The sequence below is a fragment of the Archocentrus centrarchus genome, chromosome 7, assembly GCF_007364275.1.
Source record: "Archocentrus centrarchus isolate MPI-CPG fArcCen1 chromosome 7, fArcCen1, whole genome shotgun sequence".
In the NCBI taxonomy this organism is placed as follows: domain Eukaryota; kingdom Metazoa; phylum Chordata; class Actinopteri; order Cichliformes; family Cichlidae; genus Archocentrus; species Archocentrus centrarchus.
This window is the reverse complement of record NC_044352.1, coordinates 18,455,571-18,466,969: the sequence shown is the minus strand read 5'-3', so window position 1 is coordinate 18,466,969 and position 11,399 is coordinate 18,455,571. Positions and strand designations below refer to the sequence as shown.

General features: G+C 41.4%; 1 protein-coding gene and 1 long non-coding RNA gene across 2 annotated transcripts; both read right to left on the bottom strand.

Annotated features, from left to right (window-relative positions):
- Nucleotides 1-4,988: 4,988 nt before the first annotated feature.
- On the bottom strand, nt 4,989-8,708 carry LOC115782837 (uncharacterized). The gene is made up of 3 exons (XR_004020178.1): nt 7,774-8,708; nt 6,235-6,302; nt 4,989-6,100 (listed from the first exon to the last, which is right to left on the bottom strand). It is a non-coding gene; the product is annotated as an uncharacterized LOC115782837 (long non-coding RNA).
- Nucleotides 8,709-8,755: 47 nt separating this feature from the next.
- On the bottom strand, nt 8,756-10,935 carry LOC115782809 (potassium voltage-gated channel subfamily A member 3-like). Its single transcript, XM_030733249.1, is given in 2 exon segments — nt 8,756-10,406; nt 10,409-10,935. Coding segments are annotated over 2 exon segments (1,593 nt in total). The 5' UTR covers nt 10,710-10,935; the 3' UTR covers nt 8,756-9,114.
- Nucleotides 10,936-11,399: the final 464 nt, after the last annotated feature.

Below are 11,399 nucleotides of genomic sequence, written 5' to 3'. Positions count from 1 at the left end.
TCCTATTTTGTGTTCAGCCAAGCAGGCCAGATAAAACCTGAAAGAGAAACTTTCAAATGCTTTCGAGCTATTGACCTCACATGACTGCAAGTACAGTGTAAATGTTTTTCCCTGTATCAAATATGAACCAGTGTTGTGACAGCCAGTTAATTTGTCGGAATTCTACCCAGACAACGTTTTGTTTTTTTTAGGAATGGATTTAAGGAAGTAAATATGGTGGATGACAAAACAGCAAAGTGCAGGGGTTGCACAGATCCCATTGTTTCCGCAAGATAAAAGCATGCAAATATTTTACATAACGTTTCACTGCAATGACAAATAGTTCAGCTGAAATGATTAGGAAATGATTAGGATATTTGTGTATCAGTGTGTAACTCGGCAGACCTGCACACCTAAAATCCCCACCCTTTACTATGCAGCAGAACATTTAGAAGTGAGATGGAGGGGTGGACAGTGAAAAAAGAGACCGAGTGAAGGAGAGAGGCTGTTCATCCAACTTATGACAGATGACTGCAGGGGAGGAGCTTTGTCCTGTGTGACCTCTGCTGGTACTGCAGCAGGTGAAATCTTACTAGATACACTATACACATACATGCAGTAATGAGCTGCTGTTACTGGTATAATTAACTTGCTGATTCCCTGTTTCTTTATGGCTTCAAGCTCGCAAACCTGGTAAAAGTCACATATGTATGTATAAAATCCACATGCAAAAACACTTATATATGTACAAATTTGAAAGGTAACACATAAGGTGAATATGCTTTGTAGTTTACCTCTAATGAAACTACAATTTTAAATGGAGAACAAAAACAAACTGGTTAAACTCATTTGCCTCATCAGCTTATTTTGGCCATTCATCACTCTTTTTTTCCCCCTCATTTTCTCCACCCACTCTCACGTTCCCTGCATGTCTCCCCTTGGGGTCTCTCTATATTTAGAAATCGACCTTGTAAGTTCTCTACCTGCCTGTTGAAAGCAACCAGGCTGATCGTGATCACTGTTTTCACAATGAGCTATGTCCTTACCTTCAGAGTAGAGTGTTCCAGTATTGATTCTAGATGTGGTTTCACTTTCTGTTGTTTTCTCCACCTTAGAAAACAAGAGAAAATCAATTATCTCGCTGATCTGAAGGTGTGGCTTAGCTTAGAAAAGCATATAAACATATATTCTGTATGACTAGATATGTATTTCTGAATCTGTAAGGAATATATTTTTTAAAAAATCACCTTTTCACAGAGCCTCTTGGTAGCCTGACTTGTCCACTGAACATGCATTTTCACTGAGGAAATTCTGGAACTGTGGGCAGCAGTTAAGTGCTTTCTGTCTGGCCAGTTCAGCAGTTCAAATGAAGAGTTAATACAAGCCATAGTCTGTCAGCCACAAGCATCAAGTACCATTCTGTCTGCAGTCTGTCTGCATGTGTTTGTGTTGTATTACTGAGACTTATGGAAAAACCATGTCATAGACGGCATTTACTCCTTGGGAAAGACAGCAAGAAAATGGTTTTAATTATGTTAGGAAGAGCATATATTTATGGCAGAAAAGAGACTTGATTAGGGTGGAGTGTAACATAGTCAGCAGGAAATGCAGCTAGAGGTGTGCAGAAAATGAAAATGAAGGGGAGGGATGGAACAATAGAGGTGGAGAGGGCAGCAGATAAAGGTCACAGTGACAGTGATGAGTCATCCAGCAGAATGCAGGAGCATCTCTTTCTCTTTCCGTTAAACTATCACCCTCTCTACCATCTCTCTGTTTGTTTTGTCAGTAAAAGATTGCAAATTAACATCTTGCCCTGATTATGCTGCATACGTATATTATTCTAAATGTTCCTGTAGACCTGCGTCAGATAGTGTGTATATATATGTATTCCTAAGACATTTTTTTTGTGAGTTTGTGTAAAGAACTGGACAAGGAGTCCTGTGTTCTCTGCTGTGCCTGTGGCTGAAAACGGGAACGGATCAGCCAATCAGCAGCGAGAAATAATCTGATTGTAGTGGAAGCATTAGCAACAGCATCATCATCCTTAGCAACCATCCTTTTCTACAGTGCCAAGAGTGTGGCTGTGCTAGGGAACATGGAAATATCACACAACTGGAAGTCACCAGAGAAATGAAAACAGCCACGCGTACTGTAGATATTGCATGACAAAGATTTAAAAAATTATTTATTTTACTATAAGTAATATATGTTGGGAAATTTTAAAATCATGAGTGAGTTTATTTTATATGAGTTTTTTTTTACAAAGGATTTTGTCATGGTTATTTTTAGTTTTTTTTTTTTGTTTGTTTGTTTGTTTTGGGGCGGCGTTAAGTTTTTCTTTTTTTCTAGTTTTGTTGTTTGTTCTTGGTTTGTTCCTTGTATCCCTGTTTATTCCTGCCTTCCTTGTGTTATCTTATGAGCTTTGTGTCAAGTTACTCTTATCTCCCTATTCACTTGTGGTACTCTTCCTGTTTTATTTTGGCGACTGTTCATCTCTGTATCTTGTGTCTAGTTTAACCTCCTCCCTAGTCATTATGTTAGTTATTCCCAGCTGTGTTCCCACCTGTTTCCCATCCTCTCATTATCCTGTGTCATATTTATTGTCTCGGCCTCCTGTTGTCCTCTTTTCTTGCTCCCTCGTGATTTTGTGTTTACAAGTTCTGTGTTTTCCTGGTAATTCTTAGTTTCTGGGTTATTTGCTCCTGTTCAGTAACTGACTATTTTTGTATTTTTTGAAAGAGCTCAGCATTAAAGCTGCTTAAAATTTCTGTCAGTCTCCGGAGTCCTGCATTTGGGTCCACATCCTGCCTGACCCACAGCAGTGTGGATTTGTGTGATTAAGATTTGTCTGCTTGGTATTCTTTCATCTCATATTTGTTTAGTTGTTCCTTAAACACTACAGATAAAAATGGGGAAAAAAAAGAATCAAATTCTAAAAATCAAATTAAGGGAGAATAAGAGTTTATTTATTGTTTTTAGATGTGTGAAGACAATATTAAAGGGATTGCTTGAAATAAAGATTCTGTAGAGCTTCCTTAAAGAGTTTGGGTCACAGTTTAGCTGCCTGTGCCCCAATTTCTCCACTCACATGGCTACAACACCAGCGATTTCAGATTAAAGCTTTAAAAAAACAATTTGCACTACCTGCTCAGCACTAAATAGCAAACAGACGGTGTTAGAGACTAAGTAGAGAAGCATTCAGCAACTAATGATCCAAATTTTTTTTCCCTAAAGTGTAGATAGAAACCAAAAAGAGATCTATGAGAGAGTAAATTTTGAATTAATATTTGCCCTAAATTATGTTTCTTGTAAAAACATTAGCCTTAGAAAATGCAGTGTAAATTTTGTGTCTACAACTTGTTCCCTCTGATCTCAGGTGACCAAAAACTTTCAAGACCATCTTCCTGGAGATGCTGGAATGTCCTATCAGAAGTTGGCATGTTGATTGTAAAGGTTTTACATTATTTGTGTGCAGTGACAAGTCTGAGCTAACAGACTATTATAATTATAGTGGATCTGGCTCCCTCACATTAGACTTGCTGCGCACATGAACTCCCTGCATGGTGAAACCCAGTCTACACAGTATACAGTTCTAATAAACACACATACATAAACTGAGACTCTGCCAACCCACACCTTTCCCAGAAGCTGTGTACACATAAATGCTGCTAACAGTTGACATGAATACAAACAGCTCAAGAGATTAGCTCTCAAATGCACCTGCAGAGGGCTGAATCTGCCACCTGCAACCCTCCCTTGTTACTATGGAGAGTTGTTGCATTAGCTCCTTGGCTGGTGTGAGGTTTTATGACATCATAGGCATTTTAGTGATTACTGCATCACTATGCCCTTTCCTATATTTAGTAATAAAAGAAGGAAACAGTGGGAAACAGACACAAATAGGCTGGAAGGGGAATTTGCTGTGCTCATGACGGCGGAGTACCAGTTTTCAAGTATTGCTTTACAAAAAAATAGTGGTTTGATATTCTTGGCCATATATTTGCCAAGGGAGATGGCAAAGTCATTAGTGAACTGGCAGGCTCTCTGCAGCAATAAAGCACACTTTCTCATACACAGCATGACAGCACAATTGCTGTAAACCCCTGTTACAATGTTAATATTTACCTCTTCGGCTGGGAGATGATATGAAGTTTTCCACTGTGCTCTTACACAGTTCAGTTCTCTTTAAGGCGCAACCAGACAATTCAGGGAGCATCTAAATGTCAGCCAATGTGAGATGTAACAAAATTTAGGAATCAGCATCTTTTCCCCAAACCAAATACAAATCCCCTTTGCTTGTAATCTTTGTTTTTAAATCTGTCAGAGGGAAGCTTCTTTTCTTTTAATATTTTCCTTCTGTTTCATTGATGCAGTACTCCTTCACAAGGTTCCTGTCTGGCCCTCCTGTTTCAGAGAGATCTCTTTGTTCTTTCTTCTGTTGTGTCAGTGTGTTTTCCTGTAACCAAAGGACTTGGAGCCAGCACTGTTATTTGCTACTAACAGACTGTCGCTTTGCAAGGAGCTTCATGGGAAACACTTGTTAAACAGTGACATATCCTGTGTGCCAACAGCATTTTTACAAATACCAGCATCCAGAATAACCCAGGAACTTACTGAATATTTCAGTACTGAATGATTAAACCATATCACTATTTTTTGTCATGCTCAAAATGGCATCTTTTATGTTGTACAGGTATTGCAGTCACTAATTCTCTGCCCAGCTGTAAACGATTTGGTTTATTTTATTCTTCTAATGCTGAATTGCCCACTCAATAGGTTTCTTTTATTGAACATATTGGAATGAGAGAAGGACAGAGAAATACCAAACACAGGTTGTTATTTTCCCCTCTGGTTAACTTAAAAACTAGAAATGTAATTTATGTACACAGAATAAACTGAACCTAAACAGACATACAGTTGCAGGAAAGTTTCTGAACCCTTCGACAATTTTGATATTTCTGCATAAATGCTACATAGCAGAACCCCTTTAAACAAATGAACCAAAAATGTAAAACTTGTTCATTAATTTATTGAGGAAAATGAGCCAACATTGCGTATCAGTAAGGGGGAAGTACATCTTTTCCCTGCAACTGTAAATGAGTACCATTTCCTTTACAATTTGGCTACTTTTCTCCTCTCTCTCTCTCTCTCTCTCTCGCTCTCTCAAAAACAAACAAACATACAAATAAAATAAGACAATCAAGACAATACAACTCAGACTCTCTTTACATGGGTCATGTTTAAGACAGCACAAAAATAACACAGAACAAATACTGGAACCACAACCTTCCCCTAACAACATTTTGCCCTTTCCCATAAATCAAGAGTGCACTCTGGGAAGGAGAAATCCATCCAAAGGCATGTGTATGTGCTGCATGTGTCTGTGTTTGCATCTGCGCGAATGCCTTTGTATTGTCCTCCACCCATATGTCAAGGGAATAGCAGCAACCAGCACGTGTACATATGCGTTTGTTTTACATATTACAAATACAGAGCACACAGAGCTAACAAAGGCAAATGACTAACAGTCTTTGATTTGTATCACAGTTTTATAGCAGTAAATCATGGATGGCCTTGGCTTTTGCTAATTCTGTCTTAATGTTGGGTGGTTGTCGTCCATGATGAATATCACTTCCCAGAAAGGTGAATACAGAATGTATAACTCCTTGTATGTTCCAGTAAAGTGAAATGTGCTTTGCAAAATTGCTTTCTGTTTCCTGCATCTATCCTTTTGAAGTGTATATAGAAAGCAGTGTGGAGAAATGTCAGAGTCCATTCCAGCTGAATTCTGTCACTGTCTGAACCACTTCCGATCCTGTGATGGTTCCATTCACAGTGCATTAACTCCAGAACAGAAGCAGCTTTAAAACTGCAGCTACAAAACTGTACGTTGAGTGTCCGTTATATGCTTGTCAAAATTGTATTTTGTTGCATTTTGGAATGAGCTGTGGTCCGTTGGAAAGGGGCGGGGTGATTAGTAGGCACCACTTGTTAATCCAGGTTTGAGGGCACTGGCCATGAGCAAGAAGGCAGGGCAGGATGAATGAATCCAGAGGGATTTCTGTCTCAATTGATAACTTGGCCAATCTGGCCCCACAGGAAGACCAGAGTCACTGCGCCCCTAAATGGGAAAACAGGGTCACTTCAGGTTATAGCTAATCTTTAAAAATGATACAGCTTATCTAAGTAACTAGCAGTGATTAATATCTAATGGTCATCCATGTCACATTTACTATCATAATCAAATCAGTTTACCTAAATGGAAGGCAGTCTAATTGGTGTCATTGCAGGTTTCGGGAGGTCTGAGCAGAAAAGGGGTTCACCTAAAAGAGAAAAACACAGAAGGGAGGAAAGAAAAGCAAAATTGTTAGAGTTTGGTGGTCACTAAAAAAACAAACAAACAAACAAAAAACAAATAATAAATAAAAGCAAGGCTTCTTTTTTTTCTCTCTTCTGTCTCATTAACACTCATGCAAAAAAAAAAAGAAAAGGAAAAAAAGCAGCTGTGAATAATGTCTTAGAGGCGAGAGTTAAGGACAGGAAATTAACGTCTGACAAAAATGACTGTAAAACCCATGTGACCTGAGGGGACTTGAAATTAGCAGAAGTGAACAAAGTAAGAATTGAAAGGATGAGTGCACTGTAGCGTACAATGTCTCTGTTTTTGCCTCTAACACTCCATCCTCTGAGGATTGTTAGAGGCCCACAAAAAAAGGCTTCCCAATAAATCCAGTTAGATTACCAGTCGCTCCCATTTTTGATCTATCATTGCTAGAGATTTTATGTAACCTGAGAAATGAAATGAAATGAGCAGGCATCCAGGTGATGATCAATATAGAGGTCTCCACAGTAAAAATATAAAGATGCTAGAGGTCAAATTGGAAAAGGATAATGAAGATGAAAAGATTTTTTTTCTGTGGGACCTCCCACTTTGCCTTTAAGGGTATGCCACCAAATGAGACTGCCCTGACTGTCACAAAGCCCTAACTGGAAAGGTACAATATAAATATTATTTATGCATAAAGCACACATTCAAGTGCATCCTAAATAGTTTACGAATATTGATACTTTCCCCAATCTTAGCTTTTGAAAGTTTTATATGTGTCTCACTCTCCTCTCTGCTTTCAATTAAGTAACCACAGTCAGGGAGGACACTGGGCATAAATAGACATAAATCGGGAGGAACACCAGTGAAACAGTGTCAAAGATAGGACTGTGACACATGAAAAAGCAAGAGTATTTTAAGACTTTTAAACCCAAGTATAAAACAGAAAAAAAAACTACTTTCCTTCCTTCCTTCCTTTTTTTTTCTTTAATAATTATAAATTATTAAATTATTGTAAAAACAACTTCTCAGATAGAGGTCACAAAACAGGCCACCTGTTCTGTTAGCAGGAGATTATGGCCAATAGGGGGCAGCACTCACACAACCTGTGTGAGCACGCTGTTGATGTTCTTATTCATTTCTTAAACAAAGTCAGCTGAAGGTGAAACACAAGCATCATGCCACTGACATACACCATTAAATCCTACATACTTAAACAGGTACATGCACACAGCTGATGAAACATCGCTACATTTTTCAATGAAAGAAAAAAGCCAAAAATCCTTCTTACATGTGAACTATATAAAGTGGGTTTATAGGGAACTGATTTGGTAGATTGAAATGACCTGCCTAAATTTGCATGTTTCTGTAAATTGTGTAAATCTACAAGCAATAAAAGCACCGATGTTATGACTTATGACAAAGTGATCATTCAGAATAAGACCAGCACGACAGTGCCTAGAACTTACCAGTTTTGTCAGTGGGAGAACAGCAGCCTCTGCTGAGCGCCGACAGTAGCGCACTCAGGACAGCCAGACAATGCGCTCCCAGTCCATTCACAATTTCCTTACGCGACGCCGCTCCTTTGGCCTCTCCTGGCTTGGCAGCCATCTGTATTGTGCCTGTATCTTTTGTAGGACTGTTCACTGTTGTAATTAACAGACCTCCTTGCTAGGATTTCTTTTTGTGTCATTACTAAAGTCACTGGGGGAACTTGCTGATTAGCTGGTGGCGCTGTAATGGGAGCATTTGGGCTTGTATTTTTATGCACGCAAAGGATGATGTCCAAACATCCTTATTACGGACCGAAGACAACCCATTAAGATGAAAATCTTCAATATTGCTTCCAAGCAATCTGGGATGTTACTGTGGAAACAAGGGTGCCATGGTAACCGTGACTGGGGGGTTACCGAGGAAACGACCGTCGCCATGGAGACTGCATCACAGTGGGCTATATTTGAGGCATCCGAAAAGAGACACGCTCCATCTTTGATCATTGTTTATGTACGCAAAAAAAAAAGAAAAAAAAGCTCCGTGGTTCTTCTCTGCACGTGTGTCTTGCATCGATAATGATAATGACAGTCGGCTGGTCCCTGTGTTTACATGTCGCCGTTTACGCATTAAAATAGCCTACCAGGACAATGCATATAAAGGAATTGTTGGGAATTTTTATTTTTATTTATCTACTTTATTTTTTAAGAGAGTAGCATATGGACTAGACTTTAACGCACAATAAAGGCATAGCACAAAACGGTCTAATTGGGATATTATATGCTGAACTGTTTTTCAGACATCACATGTGTTTAAACACACACACATATTTAAATGACTCTGGATATTATACATAGGCTATGACTGACGGATAACGACCCATAACGCATGTTATTACAATGTAAGTGCCCTTCAAGTAGTATACATTTGTACTCACCTGTCACAGTTATAAAGCTTCTATGTCTACCTGTTGTGAAAATATACTCACTATTGCACGACTCACAACAGGTCAACCCCTCTCACCCAGAGAAAAATAATAGGCCTAATACTCTATAAGGAGCTCTTTATCTTCTTGTAAGCGCGAATGGAACCACACAGAATTATGAATTCATACCACTGAAATGAACAATCCCGTTTCTTTGAATGGAGCACAAAGCAGCATCTCTGAACAGACAGGCTTTGTTCGTTCGCTTCTTTTTCTGTTTTTTTTTTTTTTCTCATCTACCGCTGGTTCCACATGCTGGTGCGCAACGGCAGAACCAGCTGTGTGTTGATGCATTACCACTTCCTGTGTTCAGGGTTATGGCTCTAAAAACTGGCTACACGTCGGTGAAAATCTTTTTGCTTATATTCACACAATTCTGCGAGTTGTTCGGGGTGGTAGTGGGGAAGTTGGGCTGCTGTTTGAACGTGCTGTTTATCCCGTGCTCTTCTATTACCATGTACTCGCTCTTGCTGAGTGAAGAAGAAGAGCGAGTCTTCCTCAGCTCCTCTGTGTCTGCTAAAGGCTGGCAGCTGCCCACGTGCAGGTATTGTGCCTGCTCCTCGCCCTCCGTTTCTCTGTGGTAGAAGTAGTTAAAATTGGAGACGATGACAGGTACGGGCAGGGCAATAGTCAGCACACCAGCAATTGCGCACAAAGACCCCACAATCTTTCCCCCAATTGTCACGGGGTGCATGTCTCCATAGCCCACTGTAGTCATAGTGACAACAGCCCACCAAAATGCGTCCGGGATGCTGTTGAAACCCGAATCTGGGTCGTCTGCCTCAGCAAAGTAGACAGCACTGGAGAACAGGATGACACCGATGAATAAGAAGAAGATGAGCAAGCCCAGCTCACGCATACTGGCCTTTAGAGTCTGTCCTAAAATTTGAAGTCCCTTAGAGTGACGCGACAGTTTGAAGATACGAAACACCCGAACAAGCCTAATTACGCGTAGAATGGCTAATGACATGGCCTGCTGTCCGTTTCCTTGTCTTTCTGCCAGCTCTGTGCCCAGGGTGATGAAATAGGGAACAATGGCCACAATGTCTATAATGTTCATAATATTTTTGGAGAACGTGGCCTTACTGGGGCACGCAAAAAAACGCACTAGTAACTCGAAGGAGAACCAGATTATACACAACGTCTCCACGACAAAGAACGGGTCTGAGAAGGGGCTGATGAGATACGGGAGTGTGCCATTTATCACAGGTGCAGTGGTGATTGGATCTCTGTTCTCGTCCCTGAACTCCGGCAATGTCTCTAAGCAGAAAATGACAATGGAGATGAGAATGACCAAGACAGAGACTATTGCGATTCCCCGGGCGGGACCGGAGCTCTCTGGGTATTCAAAAAGCAGCCACACCTGTCTTTGAAATTCATTCTCAGGCAGCGGTCGCTCCTCCTCCTTTATGAAACCTTCATCCTCCCTGAACTTCTCCATAGCCTCCTCGCCCAGCTCATAGAAGCGTATCTCCTCAGAAAAAATGTCAATGGGCACATTAACAGGTCTTCTTATGCGCCCGCCAGATTGGTAGTAATACAGAATGGCATCAAAGCTGGGCCGGTTCCGATCAAAAAAGTATTCGTTCCTGAGGGGAGCAAAGTACCTCATCCTCTGCTTGGGGTCCCCAGCAGCGTCTCTGGAAATTGCGAGAGAGTCTTTAGCTGCGTCTCAAAGCGTAACCCTGAGATGTTGATGACCACCCTCTCGCAGCATTCGTGATCCGGTTCATCTCGGTCCAGAGAGTGGTGGCCCGGTAGAGCCGCTGACTCTTCTAACATGTTGTCACACGCCACAACCGTCATCACGTCGGCTTCTGTCTCGGTGTATCCGTGGTTCACCAGGTTGTTGCCCCGGGTTTTGGTTGCGCTTGGCGGGGGTGATTGAAGGAGGCTGAGGTGGTCGTCCATGCGCGGTTGAAGACGCATACAGGGGCGGCCGCCTCGCCCCCTCCGCGGACCCCGGTCAACCACAGCCGTCGCCACCACCGCCTTGTCTCCTCTACGTCTCTCTCACTTTCTTCTCTCGCTTCACTTTCACTCCCTACTGTTGCTGTTCCCGCCCACGAGGAAAGATCTGGGTTTATAAACAGGCCTTCCACCCGCCCACGACACGCCAGCGCTGGGTACCTTCACCCACTTCCTCCAATCGCTGGGCGCTCCGATATACAGAAGAAGCAACAGACGGGCGTCATTCAGCACCGTCGTTTGGGCGTGCCCACCTTCCTCTACCCCTCTCCCCGTCTTGTAGACACGAGCGCTGACACACACACACACACACACACACACTTGGCGAGTACAAATAGTCTCATTTTAAACAAGGTCATTGCCCACAGATGGGATATTTTCAAATAGGCTGCTCATGAATATATCACAACTTAATTCCCCCCCCAAAGTATCATAAAAGATGCACCAGGACCAGAAATTAATCAGGGTGTGCCCTGGTAAAAGCAGGTGCGTTTGGAAGTAAACCATTGCACCGTAGACGGTTCGCGACAGTTTTTTATTTTTTTTTTTAATTAGGCACAAGGGAAATGGTTAACGATTGGTAGCCCGTCTGAAATCTGAGAGATAGTTGATGCCTGCGTCCCTATATCCGGGTGGTCCGTGTTTAAGTAA